Raw genomic sequence first — 27,012 nt, forward strand, 5'->3', positions numbered from 1 at the left:
GGCTTCAGCTACCTCCAATCTATCGGGGGTGGAGAGATACTTCTGTGACTCAAATCGTTTTTCTAGTGCCATCAATTGTAGATCGGTAAACACCGTGCGACTCCGCCGACATTTTTTCGGTTTTCCGAATCCCTCCGAACCTTGTGGCGAACGTGTCCGAATATAGACCGGAAGTGGTATAGGAATAGCAAGACCGCCATCTTTAGCGGTGCTACTGTCTAAAATGTTCTCTATTGAATATCCAGCTGTAAAATTAAAGTAAATATCCATTACCTTGATGCTATCAGTTGAAAAAAGTATACTCTAAAAGCAGACATTTTCGCAAGCGTTTAATTTCCGCTGTTTTCGCGAGGCCCTACATCTCACGAAAATGAATCATCGCGTTAATAATTCAATTCAATAGGATACCATTTTTACAATTTCGCGAATATTAAACGTCGCGAACATACTCAAAATTTCAAATTCGCGAAATTTTGACCCAGCGGAAATATGTGCTTTTACAGTATCACACATCCACTACTGAAATGTTGTGAAATAAAACACAAAACAAAAGGGGCATGGAGGAACTGTATCGCTCACCTGACCTTGTTTCTCCACAACAGATGGCTCTAAACTCCGTTTTTTCTAAATTTCATTTAGACAAACAGTCTGACCACATTTTATGTATACTAAGTTGAAAATATGGCATCTGGAGTTTGAACGATTTCATCTAGTGCCTACTTTTAGACCAGGTAATAACTTGACTTAGATTTATACAGACAAATATTCTTGCAAGGTTCATGAAGTTCAGTATAGATGTAGCCTTTCAGCGTGTTAAGAATGTTCTATAATTTGACCAAGTGACATAAAGTTTGACCTCAACTGACCAAATTTAATCAATAAACAAATTTCACAAAGATAAACATACTGACCAAGTTTATGTAAGATCAGTTTGTAAAGGTGACTTCTGATATGTTAAAACGCTTTTTCTATGATCTGATCTAGTTACTTTGATTTTGAACCCAGATGACCAATTCCAAGCTTAACTAGATTTTATAAAGGCAAGCATCCTGATAAAGTATCATAAATATTGCCTCTGGCAAGTTAACAGTATTTCCTTTGACTTGATTTGGTGACTTTATGTGTGACCCTACATAACAAACTGCCAAACTTGACCAAGATTTTATAAAGGCTAACGCTCTGATGACATTTAATCAAGTTCAGATCGAGAATGTGGCCAAGATTTTACACAGACAAAATGTGACCTCTACAGTCTTTACAAAATATGTCTCTGATTTGACCCAATGACCTAGTTTTTTTCTCAGATGGTCCAGTTTCAAACTCGACCTATATTTTATGTAACAAACATTACGAACATTCTGACAAAGTTTCATGAAGATCGGACCGAAAATATGGCCTTCAGAGAACAAAAATGTGTTTCTATGATTTCACCTAGCTGCAAAGTTTTTGACCCAAGATGGCCCAGTATCGAAACCTTGCAAGATGTTATTAATGCACACATTGCCACTAAGTTTCATTTACAATTTGGCCTTTGACCTTTACAGTATTACAGTCATATTGTTGACACAGCGATCACAATAGTTCAGCTTAAGCACTTTGTACAATGTGAATTAAAACAACAACTTCAAAATATTTTATATAGATGTAAAATAATAAATATAATACCAGGCATAATAAAAGTTCAAGCATAAAGAAACTGGTAAACAGATTAAAACAAGAAAGATACAGCATTTTGACGTCCTTACTAACGATTGGAGATCTTTCCACCCCTTACTAAAAAAAACCATGTACTCTGCATGCCACGGTAACCTTATTCTTCCATCTTTTATTCTCTTATATTTTTGACATCTAATATACACAAAAAAAATATTTTAAAGGGTTAAACACTTCTTTTTTCGGGGGGACTCAAAATTTCTAAAACATGAGAGTACTTGTACATCCTCAAGTTAGGGAAAAGTGCCTATTTTAAAGTTTGCAAATTTTGCCCCCCCCCCTTCCCCCTTTTTTTCATCTTTGCCCATATATATAAGGGGTTACCCCCAATTAAAAAATCGAATTCGTCGATACCCCGGAACTTTTTTTTCCAAAATGGGAATTTTTCCGAATCAAAAACCCAGATTTAAACGACTCTTGCCAGAGCTGTGATTAGATTGGGTTTTTAAACCCCGGGCGATTACCATCGATATTTATACTTTGTATTTCAACCAAGACTCTTCGTTCCCCCCCCCCCCCCCCCCAAAAATTTTAGCTGAAAGGGCACTATGAGATCGCCCTTCGATTTCACAAACCAAAAGTTTTTGATTTTTTTTCCGTACAAAATGTTTTCCGTGTATAGAAGGGAATTCTTTTGGGAAAAATTTGCGTCCGAATAAATGAAAGGGAAAGGACAGGGTTTTTTAAATATCCATTTCTTTCCACCCCTTTTTTATATGTTTACAATAAATAATTTTTTTTATTTTGTAAAAAACACTTACCTTTCCAACCGAAACAAAAAAGGGGGCACTGCGGTTGAATAGGGTTACTTAAAACCGAAGTTTGGAAAAGAAAGAAAATTTTCCTTTTCCCACCCCATTCGCAAATCTGGGCGTGAAACTTAAAACTTTTCGTCCCATCTCAAATTTTCCCCAATTTGGGCAATGCTACTATTTCATCAATTTTTTCCGAGCAAAATTCGCTTTTTTTGGCAAAAATTTGTTTTAAAAAATGTATTTGTCGAAAAAAATTTGTCTTCGTCTGCTTTATTTCTTTTCAAACTTTTTGGTAAAATATCATATTTTTTAAAAATTTCAAAAAAAACTGTTTTTCTGAACTTCTTTTTTCTGTAAAATTTTCAGAACAGAATATCGTGTTTGTATGAGTTAAATTTTCCAGTAGATGATACCCGGAACGACCATTTCAAAGTCTTTTTAGCATAAACGAGAGTTCGTCAAATTTTTCCTTTGATGGAACAACAAAAACTGTGATTCCCAAGGGATCTAGGTTTTTCCCTTGATTTTAGATTTATTTTTTGGTTAAAATACCAGGGTCAAAAACCCAAAATCTTTCCCCATAAATTTTTCCCGTTGAGGGGAAAAACTGTTTATGTACTTTCTGGATAGTTTACCAGTTCGTGTATGAAATTGGCAGGGGGGGTACTCTCTTCGGGTTGCCTACCCCAAAAAAACGTCCCCGGTAATAGTATGCTAAACCCTTATCTTTTCTCTCTACGGGGTCACAAACCCAATTTTCCAATTTTAACCGAATCTTTTGGGTTTTTTTATCTGTAAAACCCATTGTTATGATAAACGTGTGACAGCAAAATATCGTAAGGTTCCCCTTTCTTTCATGGAATTTTCTTAGACGCCTATTAAGATAGTTTCCTGACTTCGGTAGTAAAAATATTCAAGTAAAGTCTCATTCCGAATCGAAATGGGCAAATTTTGCACAGTATTGATCCTCCCTTTGTGTACTTTCAAAAAGGCCGGACATGAGTTGAAAAGTTCGTAAAAGGGGGCGTGTAGAATTTCTAGTAAAATGGTTGTCTTTTACTGAAAAAGTAGGTATTTTTGTCTACTAACCAACTGAATTTTTAAATAGCGGGTTGAAAACAAATACAGGCCATCAAAAGGGGACGAAAAAGGGAAATTTTGGAAAAGGAAATAAGACGTCCCCCAATATATTGGTTATTCCCTCTTTTTACTTCATAAATTTCATTTTGAAAAAAAAAAGGGTACTTCCCACAGGCCCGATTTTATGGGGGCAAGGGTTTTCTTTTTCCTTTTTTCCGTCATGTCTTTTTCTTCGGGTTGTACTACATTTTTGGCTCTGTAATATTTTTTAAAAACATAACTGGGTCCCTTTCCTTATGAAATCTAATTGAATTTGCTCTTTCGTTTTTTTTTTAACCTTTTTCGTTTTTCCCCTCCCCCCCTTTTTTTTATGCTTTTTTATTCTTTTCCCTGCCCTACATTTATAAAGGGACGAAAAATTCAGTTCCCGGTTACATTTACCAAGATTTTTAAAATTCAATTCCCTTTTACATTCCAAGACGTAAAACCCGAAACCGGCTCTTGATGCATCGGGCCCTTTCGAAAAAGGGTTTAGGGGTTAATTTTAAGGGGTTCAATTTTTTAAAAAAAAAATTTTAAAAAACTTTAAAGGGTTGTTCAAAATCTTTTTAAAAGTGATAAAACAAAAAAACACAGAAATTTAAAGTACCTTTAACTTTTATTTAAGGGCTAATAATCAACTAGCTTTATTTTTTTCACAACATTTAACGAGGGGCTTTAACTTTCAAAACCCGGGGGAAAATTTTACGGCTTAAAACCTACATCTTAAATTTTTTTTTTCCAAAAAAAAATTTCGGTTTGGGTGGTGTGGGGTCCCAGGTGTTGGTTTGGAGAAGTTAGGTGAGGTTAGGTGGGGTTGGGGTTTTGGCTATTTTTTGGGAACCCAATATGAGGGCTACGGGGCCTGCACACATTGGGCAAATTACGGGTTGACAATCAGTCTTGTTCGTTAAAAATACAACAAGGCAAAAATTAAAAGTTTATGTACTTTTTTTTGCGGTTACATTTCCCAATCGCTCCCTAAATTCCCCGAAACGGGTTTGCATTTTTTTTCGTGGTTTTGATGAAACACGAAGGGGGCATGGGTCGGGAATTCTGCTTTGCATCTACTTCTTTTCAAAAATCTATCAACAATCCCCATGATCTGTAAATGAAAAGGAGAAAAAGTGCATTGAAACGATCCATTTTTCCCCTCTTATTTCTTAGAAAAAAAATTTTAAACAAATTTCGTTTTTCCAGGGTGTCTACCCATAATAGTCCAGTAAACAAGTAAAAATTTTTTTCAACCCTTTGGGGGGAAAACAATATCAAATTTCACACTGGATTCAAACAAGTCCACTACGAACTGTTTGGGGATATTGTTTCAATGCCCCCTTTCCCCCAAAAATTTCCTAAAGGGTTGTCTCGCGGGTACTTTTCAGGGACATTCCCCGAGCGACATTATTTCTCTGCCCTTGGGTTGTATATTTCTTTTGTGCGTTAACAGCGGGGTCGGAGTTTGAGACCTCTGTCTCAGTTTTCGATGCTAAAAACTTTCCCCTTCATCTTCGGGAATTTTAAATAAGTTTGTATGATATTTTGTAAGGGTGTTGCCAGTCTGATTGCATTCGATAAAAGGGAAGCTCGGGGGGCCCCTTTTTCCCTGGTCCTGTCCCAAAAATAACTTTTTCAATAAAACGCTTTCTGTTTTGGGTTAATTTCAAGTAGGCGTGGTTTAAGAAAAACCGTTCGGGTTTGGTCAAACAATTCTTGCTAGATATACGTTTGCGGAGGGTTTAAAAATTTCCTTTCTGATCGAAGGATGAAAGATCACCGTAAAATTTACTGAGCCCCTTAAAATGAAAAAAGAGCCGTCAAAAGCAAGGGAAAAAACTTTTGGTGTTAAAAACAAGCGAAGAGGCATAGTGAAAAAGAGCCCAGCACTTGATTCAAATTCGAAAAGTCGAAACTTGTATCAATTTGGTTCATGGACAAAACCCTTGCCTTTTTCGGGTTAGCATGTGGCGCATCGAAATTTAAAACTTGTGGGAAAACGAAATCAAGGGGCGGGCAAACCGAAACAGATAGGTCGGATGAAATAGCTGCGGCGAGTTTTTCTCGGGAGCACCCAAGGGCCCTTTGAGGGTTAAAATTTTGGTGATTTGACACTTTGAGTTTTTGAGGGGTTTGGGAATTTAAAATTAATTTAAATTTACTTTACTTTTTCGTTTTAGAAAATCCCGGGACTAAACTTGTTGAATTCCAATGAAATTTATTTTTGAAAAAGGGTTTTCAACTGACGTTAAATTTTTTTTTTCTGTTTCAGAAAAAATGGACAAAGGGGAAAAAAAACCCCTCACACTAACAAAAAACCATCATGATTAGCGCGACGAAAGGGGAAGAGTTGCCGGGATATCATCATTTCCACCGGGAATATGAAATCGAAAAGTCCGATAAGACACCCGGGGGTTTAAACACAAGGGGAAAACCTTACACGGGGCCCTTTCATCAAGGGTTACCACAGGGGCATTGACAAAAACCGGGGGGGAAAAAGGGGAAAAGGGAGTTTGCTGGTGGCTCATCAGAGAAAAACTTCTAAACAACCCAAGAGGCAAGGGACAAAACTTTTTATTTTTGCATTTTTTGTTGTTGGGCCCGGAAAGTAATTAAGTCCTTGCGGACACCCCTTTTTGCAAAGACTGTTCACAAAAGTAAAGAAAAGGGGAAAGGGCTTTTTTTTGCTGACAAAAGAAAAAAGGTGTGTAAAAAATGAGACTGACAAAATAAATGACTGAAAGATGCTTTTCCCTTTCCCTTTTGTCTTATCATGGCAAAAAAATGCAAACATAAAACTTTGCTTTTTTTTTACAAAAACTAAAATCAGGTTTAACCACTACTCCCCTGAATTTATCATGATACTTTTGCGATTTTAAACTTGAGATTTTTAAAATTTTGATCTAGAGTAGACAATTAAACCATCAGTTTGAAAAACTTTAATTAACAGTTTTACTACATATAGTAAAAAGTCACTTGATTTCGCTTTTCCAAATTTTAGTAAAAAGATACATTTGAAAAACCAAATGCATTTTCATTTCATGCGGGATTTTTTGTATCCCTTAACAGAAGGACTTGTTTTTTGCAAATTTGGGCTTATAAGCCTTTTACATAAATACCTTCAAAAAAAACCATTGTTTTTTTTAAAATTTAAAAATATGTCGATTAGGATATAGTTTTTTTAAATTTAAAGGCATTTTGTCTCTTTGGCATGTAAAAATTTTGTGTCCAAATTACAAGTTTGAATTGACATTTTTTTTTCCCAATATTAAGCTAATCGGGACATCGGCCTGAGGTTTTAGCCAACGTATTCTTTCAGCTTGAAAATATGACAAAAAAGGGTTTCCCAAAATTTTTTTGATTTCTGCATTTGTCCAGACTTTCACTGGAATGTTTCGAAAACCCACTGGGGGACATAAGAAAAAACTCTTGAAAACAGGGTTCGAAAATGGTCGCTTTAAAAAAGAAATTTGGGATAGAGTGCCAAATAGAAAGAAGTTTTTTAAATTTTAAAAACGATCGGTATCCGGGCCAGACTTTGGAACCCGCCCCCCAAACCACCTATCACTAAAATTGGGAAAATGAAAGGGCTGTTCAAAAGGGTGATAGCGACTAAAAATTTAGGAAGTGTAGCTCTTCCAATAAACGGGGAAACGCACAGGTTTTATTTGGGGCAGAAAATTCATACCCAATGATGGGCCAAGTAATTCCTGTACTAGCGCCCTTTCCCTACTGGCAAAGAGTGGGGTTTTTAGCCCCCAAAAAACCCGGCTTGCCCAGGGGTTTGGGCCCCGGTTTTGTTTCCAAATAGCGAGTGTGTGTGAAAAGGGAAGTAAAAACAGGGGAAAGAAGTAAAACCAAAATTCGCATTAAAATTGCCCCAGTTTCGGTTTATTAAAAAGCTTTTGGATGCCATTTCCCCGAACACCTTTCCCCTACACTTGGACAAAAGGGGCTTTAGAAAGGTGGTAGGAGCGTCTCAATAAAAAGGGTAGTCTTCCAAAAAACGTGGCACTGACTTGCTAGGAAATGCAAACAATCATCGCGATGAGGGGTTAAACAAATTTCCCCCGCACCGGTTCATTGCCTCCCAAAGGGCGGGTGGGGCCGAAGCCGCATTGACAGTTTACCCCGCCGATCTATGAAAAGTCAATCGGGAATGGAATTTTTCCCGGTTGCCGTTGGGGTCCATTAGTGTTTTTGTTTTTGGACTTTTTGAAATAAATAAAGAGTTTTGGGGTTTGGGCCAAATTTCAAAATTTTTCGACTGACATACACCAAGTCGGGTTTAAAAAATTTAAAGTTTTTTGTACTGGGATGGCGTTGAAAAGCTTGTCAAATTTGGAAACCTTTGGCATACAGAGGGGTTTGTGCCCAAACTAGCAATTTTAAAGGGGAAATTTCCAAAAGACCAGACCCGTCACTAGAAGGGGAAAATTCCTATTTTAAACCAACTTGTAACCCCGTGAGGGGAAAAAGGCGGTTCCTTATGCTACGCAAAATCACCCTCCCAAGCAAAAATTGGTCTAAGGGAACCCCTTTACCTTGGGAGGTCCTTTTTTTGGTTTTCCCTTTAAACTTCCCCCAAAACTCTAGCGATACGGTTCCCCTTCGGTCCTTTAGCTTTATTTAATTTTAAATTTTTTTTTTTTTGCAAGAGAAAAGAGAAAAAAAGGTTGAAACTTTTATGACAGCTGTTAATGAAAAAATGAGCTGTACCACTTGAAAACAACAAAAATTTTGAAGTTTTTGATTTTTTTCAATTAAAAGGGAAAGGAGCTTTTGTTTCCCAAAGTTCAAAAATTTTTGTGTCACTTATGTTATCATTAAAGCAGTGTGAGAAACCCAAGTCGTTTTTTGAATTAAGTTTAAACAAAAAGGATTAAAAAAACGCCCCTTGCCGTACCCCACCCCCCAAATGAAAAAAAGTGAAAAAGGGCCCTGGGGGAAGAAACACTTTTCCAAAGCAACAAAAGTTGTGCACAATTTTAAAGACTTAACCAAAACATCTAAGAAATAAATTCATATCAAACATTTTAAACCCAAAATTCTTATACTGGGGTTGCAAAGGCCCCGTCGCTCTGTTTCAAAAAAACCTTGTCATTGCTCCAACATGAAAAAAGCGAAGGAAAAAATGGGTTCTTTTAATTTGGGTTTAATCGTTTTTTGGGGAAATCTGAAAAAACACTGAACGATCAACGGGTGACCAGGGCTCCCGTCAATATCGGAAAGCAGCATCAACTGAGGGCACCACTCAAACAGTAGACACTCAGACGACCTCGAGAGAAAGTTTATCATTGGGGGGGTCTTTTCCCAATCAAAGAAAAACCCCAAAACTTTTGTTAAGCGGGAAAAAATTTTGGTCGGGATGACGGGGACAGGACTAAACCCGCCCTTTCCATTTTCGGTAAGCGAGTCCCCCTCACCCAAACCCCACAAAGGCCGAACACTGGACTTTCTAAAGGGATCGAAACCCCGGATCAAGTTCTAGCCGAACCAAGCCCTTGGCATCGCATGCCAAGGGCGTTGCCATTTTTATGACCAACCCAAGCCAACTTATGCATTTCGAGAGCGACCCCAAATTTGCCTTTAAAACTCCCCCCAGGCATTTTATCTGTTTTGTACTGCACAAAACCACGATACCACTTTTTAAAAACCATACTTGAACATTTTAACACAAAAAAAAAAAAAAAAAAAGACGGGAAAAAACCTTGAAATTTTTTGGGGAAATCCCCCCGCCCAAAAAAACAATGAGCTTGTGCAGCCGCTTTTTTAAAAGGCCTCGCCTGCCGAAAAAAAAAAAAATGTGCTCCCCGAAAGTTTGATTGGCTGATAGCTTTTTAAAAATTTGTTTTGTCCCCCAGGGGGCGAGTCTACACAAAAAGGAAAATACCAATCACGGGCGAGCATTTTTTCCTCAAGTTTTAAAATGGTTTTAAATGAAAAATTGTACAGCCTCAAGCAGACGTGTTTTTCAGGGGCCCCGCTTTTTGTGACAACATGAAAAAGGTTTTTATCTGGCAAAACTGACATAGTCCGGTCCCAAAGTATGGTTTACAGACCTTAAAAGGCCCAAAGCCCAAATTTTTTTCCCTTTAAAAATTTTAAAAAAAAAATGTTTTGGGCCATTTAGGAGATCTGTCCCCTCCCACATTAGAAAAATTCGTATAGGGTCACTGATGCTGTTTGACCAAACATGAAAAAACCCAAAAAATTAAATTTAAAAATCTCAAAGGGGGGCTGTTTTGGGGAAAATTTGTCCGTACATACAAAACAACAATGCTTTTACATTTTCCCAAAGATCATCACGTTGTAAAAGGACAAAATTTATATCTGACTAGGGTGCCCTTTAGCTGCCCCAAAGGGAAAAAAGGGGGGAAAAGGGCGGGGAAAGTTCTCCATTGACCAAGGTAAAGGGAAACAAAGGGACAATTGCTTTGAAATTTAGAGGTTTCCCTACAAATCCCCTTTGCTAGTACTACATAAGCAAAGAGCATCAGCATTGCTAGTAATAAACCCTAAAAACCCCCCAATGTCTATCAAGGGAAAAAGGGTTTGACATTCCAATGTATCCTCACGTGAAAGATAGGGGGGACAAAATCATATCTGACTAAGGTCGCCCTTGGATGCACAAAATTTGATAGAGCAGAAAAGGGCGGCTGTTCTCTGTTGTGAAAAAAATTTACGACGTATGAAATGTTCAAGCATTTCAGTAGGGCCAAAGGGAATGGGGATACAAGGATACAATGGGGTTTTACATTCAGGAGAAGTTTCTCCTATCAGATCCTAAAGGTGGGTTTTAATGCATTTAAAATTTGGGGAATTTCCAAAAGTATCTTTATGTTTTAAAAGGGGGACAAAATCTTTGCCGACGGGGATCATTATCAGCTTGATTTTTTTGCAAAAATTTTTTTGTAAAAGGGAAAGGCAATGGGGATACAAGGAACAAAATTTCTTTGACATCCAGGAGAAGTTTCCCCCTTCCCGATGCTAAAGATAAGTACGTTTGATGAAAACAATGTAGGAGAAAAAGTTCAACATCATGTTATCATCGTGTTGTTTTAACCACTGAGGGGAATTTTGGAAAAGCATAGGCCCCTTTTTCATTTATGGAATTTTTGGGATTGTAGGGGAAAAAATGGGATTGGGGCAAAATTTTCCAAATTTTCATGTTTTTTTGTTTTCCTACTGATTTTTTCAACAGGATAGTGAGGGAAAAAAAATTTTCTATCCTGTGAGCATCGGGACCAAAAATTTCCCGCCCTTATATAGTGTAAAAAATGATTTCCCCTTGCCAGATAAAAATGTTAGGGGGGCGGTCATGGAAGACTTTTGGGTGCCCCTTTCCCCGGGACATCTAAATGCGGCCCTCCGGGGCAGTTCCCCAAAAAAAAAAAAGAGGTTTTCCCACATCTCATTAGAGGAACGTCGTTTCTTCCCCTTTTTCGGGGAAAAAGGGATTTTAAACCCCGTCCATGAAACCTGAAACGTCGGGGGAAGCAATTCCCAAAACCTTTCGCTGCCTGCCAAAAAATAGAGTGGGGCATGATAACCAGCATTCACTTAACCCATGGCCCATCGGGCCCCGTTGTTCGAAAAATTAAAAGCTGATTAAGCAAAAAGTCGATTAACTTTTTTAAATTATATTTTAACATTTTTGAAAAATTTGAAAAACAAAAAGTATGAAATTTAAGGATTAAAAGCACGAAAAAGTCCCTTTAAAAGTAAAATTAAAACACCCTTCAGAGTTTCCCCCTTGGGTAGTATTTTGGAAAACAAAAAATTTTAAAAAAGGGGATTTTTTTTTAAAAGTCCCGTTTAAACTTGAAAATGGGGGCCCCGAAACCAAAAAAAGGGGGGGAAAAAATCTCAACATCAGGGAAGGGGCAGGGTACAATTATACCCTCATGTAGGGACGGTTGGAGGGAGGGTAAAATTTTAAAAATCATACTATTGCATCGGAAAAAGCATTTTAAATTTTCTGTTTTAGCCTTAGGGTCAGGTTTTGGGCATTCCGAAGCTTGATTTCAAATCCCGTAATGATTTTTCATTACAGCTTAATTTATAGGTTTTATAAGGAAAATCTTTTAGGATTTTGTAATGGCTTACATAATGTTTTAAATTTTTCGCATTGAGAAATATCCCTTTTTAAGTGCCCATAAAAATTTTTAATCCCCAAAAAACAAAAGATTTGGGCTGCAATTTTGATGCAGCAGCCCGGGGGTTTGGGTATAGAAGGGCACAAATGACAAAGAAAAATGAACTTTTAAGAAAAATATCAGTCAGAAATCAAGAATTTTGTTTTTCAAAATGTTTAAAATTTTTAAGGGGCCCCCTCCTTATTTAAAATATCTCTTAAATATTAAATTTTTTTTGGATAACACGTCCATTTTACCTTTAAACCCAAAGACCCTTGCTTGATCTCCGAGGGTGTGATATTTCCAAAACCGGTCTGCCAATTTAAAATAATAAGCCAAAAAGGGACTACCATGAGTGAACATTTTACTCCCCACGGTGAAAGCCAGTGTCCCCTTTAAAATTTTTATTGGGATAGCTTTCTTAGCATACAGCTGGCAAAGTATTAACGGGGGACAGAAGGGCGGGTATTGGGCCATTAAAACAGAACCCCAAAAACATTTAAAAATCATCTCGGAGACCCTTTAAAACCCTTTACTTTTTATATTGAAAAAAACAAAACAAAAACAAAAAATGGCCTTTTTTACGGGCATAGCCAATTGCACGGGGCAAAATTTTACATCCCAAAACCCCCACATGTTTAAAATCAGAACTATCATTTCAATTGTAAAACGTCTCCCCCCTGTTTGGGATCACCACCTTAAAAAACCTGGTCCTGCTCTTTGCTACTGTTTAAAAAAAAAAATATAAGGGCTAAAAGGCTTTCAAATTTTCAAATATCTCTCAAGAAAAATGCTGAGGAAAAACTATCCCTTTCATCTGTAATCAAATGTTCATATTTCTTTTTTTTTTTGTCATCCCCACAAAACAAATGGGAAAAAAACATTTATACTGGGCAGCCTCCAGTATAAAAAAATTTTTAATAAAAAGTTCAAACATCCCAAACTGAAATGGTATTGTATTTTTTTTTAATTTAGTATTTTTAAAATGAAAAGCTACCTGGGTTTTTCTTCACAAATTGCTAGTAAAAGCTTTCACCCCCTAAATTTGTTTGGGAAAGTACAAAACCCGAGACATTTGGGCCCGTGAAGGGCCCCTGCATGCACTGAAAAAACAATAAAACAAAAAAATTAGAAAATTTTGTCTTCTTGATAACTCATTTTGCCAAAAATGCTTATGTATTTTTTTAAAACACAATGAATGTGATAAAAATTTAAATCAGAAAAAAATTTTTTTGAACATTTCTGAAAGCTGAGCTTGTTCATATACCATTAAAAAAAGTGTTAGATTTTAAAATTTTCTGCCTTACATAAATTTTATTACAAAATTTCTTTCAGCATTTCACTGTGATGAAACTGGGAAAAAACATTATGTCTGCTAAAATTAATAGGGAATTTTTTTTAAAATAAAAAACCCCTTTTTTTCCATAAATTTAAAAGGGGGAACCACACACAAACATCAATTCCCGTATGCTTCACACTTCCTTGCAGCTTGGAAAATTTTGCAGGTCTGGACAGGGTTTCCTGAAAAAAAAAAAATAAGCAAAAATCATTTTTTAAAATTTATTTTTTGAAGGGTTTCATTCAGTCAAAGTACTTATTAATTTTTTATATACAAATAAAAACAGAACTGGTTTATAAGAAAATTTAAAAATGGGACAAAAGAGCACCATAAGAAAGCTAACCACTTCAAAATTTAAATCCAATCAACATTTCTGAGCAGTGACAGATGAAAACATTTTACTAACCTTTTTTTTAGCTCCCGTATCAGGGAAACCCCCCCCCTTGGTAATTTTTTTCGGATCATTCTGAATTTTTTTTTTCCCCATAAAGTTTTTTTCCCAAACCTCCATCTACAAAAAACAGTAAAAAAGTTTTATTTCAAGAAATACTTGTGGGCCGTTTTAAAGCCCTATTGTTTTTGTTTTTTTCCGCTCCCCCAAAGGCGTGAGTGAGGGCGTAAACGCCTTAAAGTACCCCATTCTCGGAAAAAGCAAAAAAAAAAGCCCAGAAATGGTGGGAAAGACAGGGTCATTTTTTAAAACAATTTTTTTGAATTTTTTTCTGATCGAAAAAAGATTTAAAATGGTTCCCTTTAAAAGGCCCTACTTTTTTCCCCATTGTATTTAAAAATTTTTAGTTTCATATCTTTTTACTTTTTTCAAAATTATCCCCCAAACCTGCCCTTTGTTGAACGGCGCGGCCCCTTGTTGGGTTTCCCTGGTGTGTTTTTCCGAGCAAAAAAAACAGGTCCTTCCCCCCAATTTTTTTAAACCCGTGAAAAAATTAACAGCAAAACAAGAAAGGGTTTAAAATATCGAAAAGAGACCAACATCATGAATTTAAATTGGAAAAAAGAATTAAAAATATAAAACGTTTTAAAAAACAAATTTTTTGCGAGCATTTTAAAACAAATTTTTTACAATTTTTCATGGTCAAAAAATGCCCAAACCAAAAGTTTCAGAATGGAAAAACTTTTTCCCTGCATTCAATACCTAGCAAACAGGCTTTCTTACCTAAAAAAGATTTTTTTTTTTTTTTCATCCATGCAATAGAAAAAATACGGAGGTTTAAACTTGCAACTTTGCAAAAGGGCATTCCCCTTATGTTGAAAAATTAAAGGGCTGTATTTTTGAAACAAAAAAAATAATTTCCCACTTCTGTAAATTTTGAATTTTAACATCAAAACAAAAAGGGTTTAAAACTGTCGAATGAGACCAACATCTTTAATTTTTTCAGGAGAAATGAATAAGATATTTTAATTTCAAAATCACTCTTTTTTTGCGATCATTTTTGCATGAATTTCCCAAAAATTTTTCATGGAAAAAAAAATAATAACCCAAATGTTTCAGAACAAGATTTTTTCATGCTTTATTAAAGCAGCGAACTGAATTTTTTGCCTAAAAGAAAAAATTTTTTACATCTATGCAATAGAAAAATACGAGGGTCGAAAATTGCAACTTTTCAAATGGGGCATTACTGTTTTTACAATTCGGTTTGTCCTTCTGACTAAAAAAAACAATTTCCACAGTTGTGTAAATTATCCAAATTAAAAATCAAAAAAAGAAAGGGTTTAGCTTTCCCAATGAACCCTCATCAGGGAATTTTTTATTGAGAAATGGGGAAAAAGATTTTTCTTTCAAAATTTACTCATTTTCGCGAGCATTTCAATGAATTTCAAAAAAATTTTTTTTAGAAATAAAAAAAAAAACATAAAACCCAAATGTTTCAGAAAAAGATTTTTCATGGGATTCATTCCCCTTGCAAACAGGCTTTCTTGTCCCCAAAAGAGATTTTTTTTACATTCTGCCCTTAAAAAAAATGAGCTCCCCAAAAATTTTACCCGAAATTGGGGATCTTTGCACAATAAACCCTTTCGGGGAAAAAATCAAAATTTAAAATGTTTATTTTCCCCTACAAAATTTTCAAAGCAAGGGTAATGTCATTCACTGACTAAAATCTCCAAACCTTTTTTTTTGTTACTTCCCAAAACCTCCCCCAAAATTTTTCCATAAAACTCCAAAAAATCAGAAAAGAATTTTTACTTTTTTTGGTTTAATTTATTTTGCTGGGCCCCGCACGCTGTATGTGTACCGTAAATTGATCAAGAAGGGACATTGTTTCCCCAGACTTTTATAGAGAAATTTTTAAACCCGAAATTCCCGGTTTTTTGTTCAGGGTCTAACTGTTTTATTAAATAAAAAACAAAAAAAATTTTTAAATGAACAGTATGAAACTTTATTTTCTGTACTGTGTTTAAAAGTTTCATAGCTAATTCATGTAGCAAAAAATATTTTTCTATCTCCAATTTCCCTTTAAAGTGGTGGTCTAATAAAAAGTTTAAAAAAGTTCACCCTAGGGCCCTATTTTTTGCCCCCCCCCAAAAAAACATCTTTTTGGGTTCCCTCGTTGTTTCAAGTACAACCGATTTGGGGTCCAAACGTGCCACCCCCACCCCCGGTTCTATTATCCCCCAAAAAAAAAGTACCCCATGTATTTTCTAAGCATGTAATTTCCCTGTTGGGAAAAATTCCCTATCCAAGTCTGTCCCCTTTTTTTTGGTTTGTCCCCGTACTTCACGTACAACACTTCTTTGCAGTCAGAAAAAACACGTAAAGGGACACCCCCCAAAAAATCAAAAATTCCCTGTCGGGGAGGTTTTTAGAAGTCTAAAAGGGCAAACTTGTCCCCGTTCTTGATGTAGGGGGTGAATAATTCCATCCAAGTTTCTTCTGAAATTCCAAGATGTAGTCTACTAATGTTTACTTCATTGATTGATACTTTGTGATGTGTCGGACTTGCCTCCTTCAGCTCAGCATTAAAGGAATTCGCCATTGTGTCGAATACTACAGAGTTATTTTCCATCTTGAACTTATCAATGAATGTAAGATGAACTCCTTCCTGACGCTTATATACTGCATTTCTTCAATACATAAAAGTTATAAATCTGGTCTCGAAATATCGCCCTGTGGCATGCCAAACTTCTCCTGAAAAAAATGCACACAGTGAGCACCGCCTTGGAAAAGCCAGTTACTGGGCACAGTTATGTCTCTCCTATTGTGCATGTAGACCAAAGCGGTGTCCCACTGTGTTATGTCTCATGCACACTTGTCATACCTTATTATGAGCACAGTTTTATGTAATCTTTTGCAAAGGTTTCGATGTGATCTAAGTAGATTTTCCAGGTTTGGTTGAAACTTTCAGTCATACCATTCATCCCTGGACATCCGATGTATATTACCGCTGTTAAAGGTTTATTTGAAGCAAAAAGCGTTCACTAAAATGAACGTACACCCATAAAAATACCCCCCATTTTATAGGGGGGGGGGTCTTTTTCCCAGTCATTTTTTCCCTTTTTCCCGCACAAAAATCACTCAAAAACACCCTACCTGCCCACACGAAGATCCATTTAAATTCGACTTTTTTTCAAATCCCATTTTGGTCATAAATATAGATCAAAAGGATTTCACATAAATATACACTGACGAGATAAAGAAACGCCTCATTCAAACTCGGTATACAATTTTTCGTTAACCGTGATTCAAAATTAGAAAAGAACAATTCCATTCGCAAATTAGATGCTTTACAAGAATTTATGGTCAATAAGAAATCATTTCATTGTCGCATTAAGCTTAAATCTTGAATTTTAATAGCCCGGTCGGAGAAATTGCATTAGAAAAATCAGTAGCGCGTGTGGCCACCTCTGCTAGCAACCACAGCAGCAAGGCGACGCCTCATAGAGCCGCACCAGTTGCGTAACAGATACCGTGGGATTCTGGCCCACTCCTGGTGCAGCGCTGCTACCAGTTCCCGGACGTTTGCTGGCTGGGGTTGACGTTGGCGTAACCGCCGTCCGAGATAATCCCACGCGTGTTCAATCGGATTGCAGTCCGGTGAACACGCCGGCCAAGGTAAAGCATTAATGTTTCTAGCCTGTGGAAAGTACCTGGTGACGCGTGCAACGTGAGGTCGCGCGTTGACGTGCTGATAGACTAATCCTTGACGTTGACGGAATAAAGGGACAACTACATGACGTAATATCTGGTCGATGTAACGCCTGGCTGTGAGATTACCTTGGCAAACGACGAGTTGGGACTTAAACCTATGGTTGATTGCTCCCCACACCATTACTCCACCTCCACCGTAACGATTGTGCTCCAAAACGCAATTGTTTGCGTAGCGTTCATGGCGTCGTCTATAGACACGGATACGTCCGTCGGCGTTCCACAAGTTGAAACGCGACTCGTCACTGAACACTACGTTCTGCCAACGCTGGCCGCGATGGTTGCGGGCCCAAATAAGACGTTGGTGACGGTGGCGTAACGTTAGAATTAGACCGCGGTAGGGCCTACGACAGGTAATTCCGCGTTCTCTGAGTCAATTTCTCACTGTATGTCGACTAATTGGACGTCCACGGTTACCTACAACTATACGTGACGTAGATTGCGCCGTCACAAATCTGTCACGTAAATGACGTTGACGTATATATTTCAAATTGACCATTATCAGCGTTTTCTTCCTTGGCTCTTATCATATGATCAATATCCTTATTAATGTCCTTTAAATAAAGTTTTTTGATGTGTGCAACAAACAGCAAAATAGTGTGGTGAGAAAAAGTAAACAAATAAGTGATCCTGACGGAGTTTGAGCTCAGACCTGAAAAATGAAAAATCGGAGTTTTAGTCACTGAGTAGTCTGGCTACCAAGTAGATAATCTTTTTATTTTTTATCATATCTCTTCTATATTTGACCGATCTTTCTTTGTTCTGATTATAGAACAAAACACAGGATCTGAACACAGACTAGTCATTGAGCTACGTTCGTTTGTTTGGTTTGGGTTTAACGCCGTTTTTCAACAATATTTCAGTCATGTAACGGCAGGCAGGTAACCTAACCAGTGTTCCTGGATTCTGTACCAGTACAAAGTGACTGCGAACTACCCCACATGAAGTATCATAGGTCACGGAGAACATATGCCCCGCCCGGGGATCGAACTCGCTACCCCGCGATCCGTAGACCAACGCTCTACCTACTGAGCTAAGCGGGCGGGTCACTGAGCTACATAGTCAGTTAGAAAAATTTTAAGGGTGGTTTCCACTTAAGTATGTAAATCCTGATATATAACGCATGTGTTTTAACACTATAATATGCAACTAATTAGTAGAAAAGATAAAAACAATTGGAGATTGCTACTTACAACTAGAAACTATGTTTCAGTGTAGGTTTTAACTACAGGTTATCATTACATACTCATTAAATAACTCCGTTAAGCTTCAGTGGAATAAGAAACGTCAATATTTTTCCATATTGACGTTCATATTTCATATCGGGTGTGTGATGTCATTTGTGATGTCAAATTCATATATGTCGTCGCGTTTAATAAAGCTATATAATGCAGTATTTTCAATTTCACTCAAGTTTACTAAATAAATTGTGTCATTTAGTAGTATATAATAATGTTAAGTGCAGATGCGTATGTAATATATATATTTTTAGAGTTGCTTCGAGAAATATGCTAATAAACTGCTATGGTCGAAGTACGCATAGGCATACACGTTTGCAAGAGTGTGACGTACTTACTATTTACTAAATAAGTCAGATATGTCGCATGAACTTCGAAGAAAATTAATTCATTTCTTATATTTACACTATATTTCCTTTCCATATATTATAAATTGCACACGTTTTGTTGCCTCCCGGCCATTATGTTCACGGAACAACTGCAACGTCCTCTCTGACTTCATGTGGACGTCATCGAAACAGCGGCCCGTTATCGCTATGAAGCGTTATCGTAACCTGGCGCATACAAAATTAACCTCATAATTTTCAATTGAAAGAATAGGGCGAATGTTTCTTGCATACCAGACTGGGATTTCCGTTATTTTTACCGGTGCTGGAAAAATCCATCTTGTAAGCTGACTCTCGTGCTTTAAATGACGTATTACGAACTACATATATGTAAAAGATTTATGTAGTTATTTATATTTCATTTCGAAAAACGGAATAAAAATCCAGTACCTTGACAGTTCCTCTTTGTTCCTGATAGTATATTTCTCGAATCAAAACACGTAATTTTATCAAAAATTCACAACGTTACGCTGGAACTGATAAAACCAAACCGGAACTAAACATTGTTATTTGTCTTTGAAACGTCATGACGTCTTTCCTGTTTACGGACGTTGATTTCCCGCGCTTTGATTAAATACGCTGCTATAAGAAATAGTTTTAAAAAGAAAGCCGTTCGGCTGATTTTATTTTTATTATTATATCTTGATATCGGTATGCAAGAAAAAGATTCTGTCACTGGTTATAAGTGCAGATGGGAATATCCGGCTCTCGGGTAACTGTTTAGGCGGTAACTCGGTAGGAACCTCGTTACCGCCGAAACAGTTACCCTCGAGGCCGGAAATTCCCATCTGCACCTATAACCAGTGAAAGAATCTTATAATATATTACTTCTTAACTTTTGTTTGGCCGCTCATGGAATTTGTTGATTCTTAGATTTCGACCATTATGCATATTCGAAATGCATAGATGGGTAGTTTGGTAGTATTTTGTTTGGTATTTAGTCACATTGGTACTATTCATGTCATAGTGTGATATAACAGTTTTTTGTCGAATGAGTTTCTGTTGCCCAGAGTAATCCACAAATGAAAGTTTTGCCTTTTATTCACCAATTAAGGGCCACTTTAATGCCATATAAATTTTACTCGATATAAAAAATTATGAATTTGAAGAGGAAACTCTCTGAATGGTTTTAAGTAGTGATCAATCTTGCTTCTGAACTGCTTACATGTGAGTGAGAGTAGCTTTGCAAGATATCTAACTACGCTCTAACAGCGCTTTTTAGCCCGGGTTTTATTACATAATAGTCAGTCCTATTTTGTTTTCTTTAAAAAAAATCAATTCTGAAATAGCATTAAAACAAAGACATCTAGTAAGAAAGCGAAAGACTGTAAATCCTATAAAACTATTATTAGTTATTCACATTTTAATGAAAAAAAGTGCGGATAACATAGAACATTCTAACAACATATCAGCATTGGAACATTTATGGTGGTTTTCGATGTGCGGGTTATAATATATTAGGCACAAGCGGGACAACTAATAGAACTCGCGGCATTTCGCATGCCAATAAAAGATTTGTAAAAAATATTAACTGCTACTTAAGCATCCAAAATACATCTAAAATGCTATCACACTTAATATGTCAATATCTCGAATTCCAAGAGACTGAGCGTCTTATAGCGATATAACCAAAATTCGACTTAAAATGGTATTTTGTGCATGCGTTTTTGGGAAGCGACTTGAAACTGTCTTCGAAATAGCTGGAATTTTGAGATAAGTGAGTTCGAGATATTGAGTTTCAGATGTTATTTTCTGTATGTATATGTATTGGTTGGCTTGGCACATACAACAAGTGCTCTTAACCACTGTATCCATGAGTCACAACGACGGGCTACTGTTATACATGTCGGGTTGTGTTGATACATGATGCTTGGAAGTGATTATAATTTTACTTTTGATTAATCAAAAATTAACCAAACTCCTTTTAAACAGCTGGACACGGCAGATTGTGTTTGCATTTAATTTGGAATATTTGAATGGCACTTTTCTGCGTGCCTGTTCATTCATTTCATTAATACAACTTGATGTTGCATGACTCATGGATACAGTGGTTAAGAGCACTTGTTTTATGTGCCAAGCCAACCAATACATATACATACAACTGTTATTTTCTTTTTAAATAGATCAGACAAAAATTAAACAAGACCTTCAGCTAATAGTTGATATGGCAGGAAGCAACGAAACCGAACAAGCGTGTGAAGCGGCTGTTCACAAGATCTCGACTGGACTGTTGTTTCATAGTGCACAGTTGTTATGTCATTCGTAAGTATCTTAAAAGTATTTAATTCGAAGGTAGTTACAACATTTGAAGCTTCAGTACCCGTGTTTATGCAGAAGCCTTAATGGGGTGATTAATTATGCGACATTTTATAAGATTTTTTTTTTTTATAGCAAAATACATAATATATGGGTACTGTAAAAATGACAAGTCGTACAGATTTATTAACATACGATATTTTTTGCATTTTCCTTGATTATCTAAGATATAGCCAAAAGCTTTGTGTAGCAGGGAGTAAACTATTCCGACGCTTTTGAAATAACGGAGAAAATCATCCTTTGCCGTTATTATTTAGAAATAACTGACATTTTTTTTCTATTCAAGTTAACAGTTTTCAGTGTCATATATATATTGTCTGCCCAAATTGGCGGAAATGAACATGTAAAAAAAGTCACCCGATCTATGGAGAATAATTTTAACACTGATACTACAGCCATCACACTATGGAAAACAATTCATAGTTTACTATTAGAGTCAGGTCTAGTGTCACATATTTATGACAAACAAGACAAAACCAAGTCAACATTTTGTCTAAAATCCGTGCAGTCTGATCATGGTCTGCACTGTTCGCTATACAGTCAGTATCTTTTTTGGTAAAAACCCCTTTTAACAGGTAATGGCACTGTCCAAATTGAAAGATGGACAAGTTCATTATAGAAATTTAGCAGGGTATGGGTTAAAGTTACTTTTTTTGACATTTTACTGATGACCTTACTTTTATATTTTTATCTAGGTTCCAGGCCCTTGTTAAGCGCTTCCACATCGTTCCAGACCCAACTACTACAGCAGCCCCAGTTAAGCGATTTGTTTTAGATACCATATGTACGTACATACCTTTTTATAAATTAGTCTAAATAATACTTAAATGGTCATGACACATGTGTAATCTTACCAAGTATCACCGGAACGGAACACAAGTAACGTACACATTGTCATACATTTTGTATTTTGAATTTATTGGTCGACTCTGATTCTATTTATCATAAATTGTCGATAACGGAGAAAATACTGTATATCTTAGTGGCGAATTCTTTACGTCCGGAAGAATTGGAATAAAATGACATCTGTACAAAGCATGCAACACTGATAGAGATTTTCCGCCTTCTTTAGCGTGTACTAGACCTTTCTAACGTAAACGTAATAACGAAACGGAATACTGAATCCGTAAAATTTTAGGCTAATTTGTGGTCTAATGGAGACAATTTCATCCAATATTAATGCAATAGTAACCTCCCTTAGACCATTATTTGCAAATAACATTTACGGATTTAGTAATCCGTTTCCGATTTACGTTTACCTTAGAAATGTCTGATGCGAACACAGGATTAAGGTACGTCTGGTGTGTTAAAATCTAAAACAATAAAATGCCATGATAATACAGATAAGTCTTTGTGCATCTATTAATGTTTAGAAGCGTATATGAGCCGTGCCATGAGAAAACCAACATAGTGGCTTTGCGACCAGCATGGATCCAGACCAGCCTGTGCATCCGCACAGTCTGGTCAGGATCCATGCTGTTCGCTAACAGTTTCTCCAATCCCAATAGGCTTTAAAAGCGAACAGCATGGATCCTGACCAGACTGCGCGGATGCGCAGGCTGGTCTGGATCCATGCTGGTCGCAAAGCCACTATGTTGGTTTTCTCATGGCACGGCTCATATGTTTATGTTTCTATGTAATTGCAACATGTCCGTGTGTTTGCATGTATATTTAATAAACAATAAAGAAAACTGATTAGAAACACGATTAGCCACCTTCAATGAACGCCGCCTTCCCAAATCGAAAGCCTATAGCAGTGCTTATAGTGGTGGATTCTACACAAACTTTCATATGGAAAGTATAACAATTAGACAACGAAAAGTAAGGAACACAGTGTGATACAGTCTTGAAACCGTCAGAGGCTAACATAGCACAATGAAGTTTAAATCCTTAATTAAGCGCACTATACATCACTTTTTACACACATTGTAAGTTACAAGGTTGTGTAAATATAAGTACTTCTAACTAAATCAGAATTATGTAAAATGTTTTGCATGTTTTAATTGTAGTGCTGTTGAAGGAGGATATTTCTGATATATTTATTACGTACATTTAAGCCGTCAGTATTTCTACACGTTCTATGACAAAAATCTGAGTGTCTGTTTCCGCGATATAATTCAAGGATGTGCTAATTTATTACAAAACTGTGACACTTTTATAGACCACCCTTCAAAGAAGCTGCTTTTATACAATTTCCTTCACAAAAAAGGGATTTGAATCACTTTCAACGCTTCATCAAGTTTTGCTTTTCTGTTTTCAGAAAACAGAAGACAGTGTATTTTATCAAGTAAATCATTAGACCAATCCACCGGCAAGGACTGACCATACTTTATGTTTTCATGCTAACAAACCTGACTACTTCATTCTACAGCCCAAGTTTTAGCTGGTTTACAGTTCAAACATTATTCCAGCCGTGCCATGAGAAAACCAACGTAGTGGCTTTGCGACCAGCATGGATCCAGACCAGCCTGCGTATCCGCGCAGACTGGTCAGGATCCATGATGTTCGCTTTCAGAGCCGATAGAAGTTAGAGAAACTGTTAGCGAACGGCTTGCATCCGCGCAGTCTGGTCTGGATCCATGCTGGTCGTAAACCCGCTATGTTGGTTTTTTCATGGCGCGACTCATTCATATTTGTTTACAAAAATACTGTCTGTTGACAAAGCCAGTCAGTACCCATTATGTTTACCCGGTAGTTATAACTCATATAGTTCAGGTTAAACTCCCTTTAATGCTCCCACAAGAGCCTTAGATGACTACATTATCATTTTTGAAATTCAATGCTTTGCTGATATTTTGAAAAATAGCCTCGCTGTTCTTATCGGAAAGGTGTTATTGTAAACACATGTCAAATGTTTACTGTTTAACAAACATTCGTAAAATAAAGGTTTTACTTGCTTTTAGGGAGGTAAACAAAAATAAAAATGGCCCAAAACAGGCTAGCTTACTATCTATATATCTATCTTCGTATACTGCTTAACTCTCCCCTATCGAGTATTATTAGCAGATGCGCAGTCAGTGCAAGAGAAATATTTATACAAAAGTATTACGAAAGACCCATGGTGACATTTCAACTTCATTATTTCACGATTTCTGCTTCCTGATTTCACGATTTCCACTTCATGAATTCACGATTTCACGATTTCTATTTCCACTTCACGAATTCTCGATTTCACAATTTTTACTTCACGAATTCACGATTTCACAATTTCAACTTCATGAATTCACGATTTCACCATTTGAATTCACGATTTCACGATTTCCACTTCACGAATTCACGATTTCACAATGGTGAAATCGTGAATTCATGAAGTTGAAATTGTGAAATCGTGAATTCGTGAAGTGGAAATCGTGAAATCGTGAATTCATGAAGTGGAAATCGTGAAATCGTGAATTCGTGAAGTGGAAATCGTGAAATCGTGAAGTGGAAATCGTGAATTCATGAAGTGGAAATCGTGAAATTGTGAATTCGTGAAGTGGAAATCATGAATTCAGGAAGCAGAAATCGTGAAATCGTGAATTCATGAAGTGGAAATCGTGAAATCGTGAAGTTTTTTTCGTGAAATCATGAATTCGTGAAATCGTGAATTCATGAAGTGGAAATCGTGAAATCGTGAAATCAATAAGTGGAAATCGTGAATTCAGGAAGTAGAAATCGTGAAGTCGTGAATTCATGAAGTGGAAATCGTGAAATCAAGAAATCGGGAAATCAAGAAATAGTGAAGTTTTTTCGTGAAATCGTGAATTCGTGAAATCGTGAATTCATGAAGTGGAAATCGTGAATTTATGAAGTGGAAATCGTGAAATCAGGAAGCAGAAATCGTGAATTCATGAAGTGGAAATCGTGAAATCAGGAAGCAGAAATCGTGAAATAATGAAGTTGAAATGTCACCACGGGTCTTTCGTATCAAAGTGATAAACTGAGACTGAAAAAAAGTTAAAAGTGTTAGATATGCAGACAAGAGTAGTAAAATCAGGTTAAAAACACTACTTAGTGTGTCCTTAAATTGTGTTAACGGTAATCTCTTTACTAAACCAAAATTAGGTGAAATTTAAAAAAAATAAGAAAAAAGAATAAAAAAAACAAAAACAACAACATGCGAGTAAAATATTTAAATGTAGACTTCAGTGTCTTCTTGATAAAAGTCTTACATCAAAATGATTATCTGCAGGTAAAACGATTTCAGTTGCATTGATTAACTCCATTTTTTACAGCATAAAGTACATTTATAATGTCACGATAATATAAAACAAACTTCCTTATACAATCGCCTCCACAGAAGCACCGATGATGCAAAAGCCAGTGATGTACTTTGCTTAACAAATATCAGTGATGATTTCACTGGAATAGTAAAGCAGATATATAATATTTTCATTTAAGTGAGCTTAGTTGATGCGGACACATTTAAAGCTGATCTCCAGAAAATGGTTGATACGCTAGGAAGCGATCCTACCGAAAAAGCATGTGAGCAATATGGACACACATATCTGACCGGCCTATTGGATCATTCTGTACCTCTTATATGTCATGGGTAAGTTTCTACTACATAAGAATTTATTTGGTTCCACATTTAGCAAAAAAAGACGAATCAGTGCAGCAAAAAAAAATGAATCAATGCAGAAATTTAGCCTAAAGTTCTATGTGCACATTTAAAAACATCTCATGATGATCATTCTTAATGTCGGTTCTTATATATTCCTGAGGCATTTGTCAAGTGATAAGAACATGATGTCAATTTAACTGTAGACTGGTAGTTTTACACGTCACATTTATTATATGATCTTAAGACTTTGTTAATTATTACCGCGCTTTACAACTTGCCGTCATGACAGAAATGTGCTGATTAGCTTCAGATCAATATTAATTCTGAACTTCAGATTTAATTTCACGAAAAAACAGAAAATAAAATAACTCAAATATTATGTAATGAACAGTAAATGCGGAAAAATTGTCAAACGGCCCGAAAGTGGAACCTTTTGCTGAAAAGAAACATATCACTTCTGTTATACCATTTACGAAACAATGATTATTATGTAGACAGATTAACAAGTATTATACTGGTAGCAAGCTATAAATTCACCTGCATTATTAAAGAAATGAATCAAAAACAAGATCAAAGACCTAAGCCAGTTCAAATTCCTCACGATTTTCTTATTCCTCTTACATTTTGCTGACCATAGGCTTTTATTTGTTAGGTTTCAGGAGCTTGTTCATCATTTCCAAGTTGTACCGCAAGTCTCTACTACTTCGTCTGCCTAAACAAAGAGATTGAGTAAGTGCTTGTATATAAAAGTTCAATAAAGCTTTAAATTTCGTATTCAAAACAAACGTTATGCATAATTATATGGTTGGAAAAGCAGCACTTACAATACTGCAAATGAATCCAAAAGGAGAGGTAATCAATAAAACAATAGATTCAGTAAATGTTTCTTCTAGGTTATTAGATATTTAAATCTTTTACAAATATATAGAAAACAATTATCGAAAGTAGAAATAAACAAGAAATTGATATTTTTAAGTTCATTTTAACAAAGACATTATAAGCTTTTAAAACAAGGGTAAAGATCCCGTTGGAATAGCAACATTCATGGAACGCTTCCTCTCCAAACATTTCTTTTTTTTGTTTGGTCTAACGTCACACCAAAACAGTCGAAGGTCACATTGCGACTTTCAAGATTTTCATAGTTGAGGAAGGTCCCAGGTGCCCCTCCGAACAGAATTTTATCACAGATGGGTACCGGGCCACAGTGTCCGAGTTGTAAATCACTTGCCCCTCACCGATTTTGGTTACAGCCTCACTCGGGGCTTTGAATTCTACATGTGAGGAAGTTATCGAGCCGGCTTACGGAAGG

At 36.3% G+C, this 27,012-nt stretch overlaps 2 protein-coding genes across 2 annotated transcripts in view; both read left to right on the forward strand.

The window, feature by feature from the left end:
- LOC123532217 (uncharacterized) overlaps window positions 1-27,012 on the forward strand; it is a 138,586-nt gene that overhangs the window by 110,223 nt on the left and 1,351 nt on the right. Inside the window, exons 4-7 of the mRNA XM_053517158.1 lie at window positions 20,968-21,106; window positions 21,856-21,944; window positions 25,541-25,691; window positions 26,356-26,432. Of these exons, the coding sequence (XP_053373133.1) occupies window positions 20,968-21,106; window positions 21,856-21,944; window positions 25,541-25,691; window positions 26,356-26,419 (443 nt within the window). The 3' untranslated portion in view covers window positions 26,420-26,432. The remainder of the gene's footprint in view (window positions 1-20,967; window positions 21,107-21,855; window positions 21,945-25,540; window positions 25,692-26,355; window positions 26,433-27,012) is intronic.
- LOC123532221 (uncharacterized) overlaps window positions 1-27,012 on the forward strand; it is a 139,759-nt gene that overhangs the window by 74,369 nt on the left and 38,378 nt on the right. The window lies entirely within an intron of this gene.

The sequence above is a fragment of the Mercenaria mercenaria genome, chromosome 11, assembly GCF_021730395.1.
Source record: "Mercenaria mercenaria strain notata chromosome 11, MADL_Memer_1, whole genome shotgun sequence".
NCBI lineage: Eukaryota > Metazoa > Mollusca > Bivalvia > Venerida > Veneridae > Mercenaria > Mercenaria mercenaria.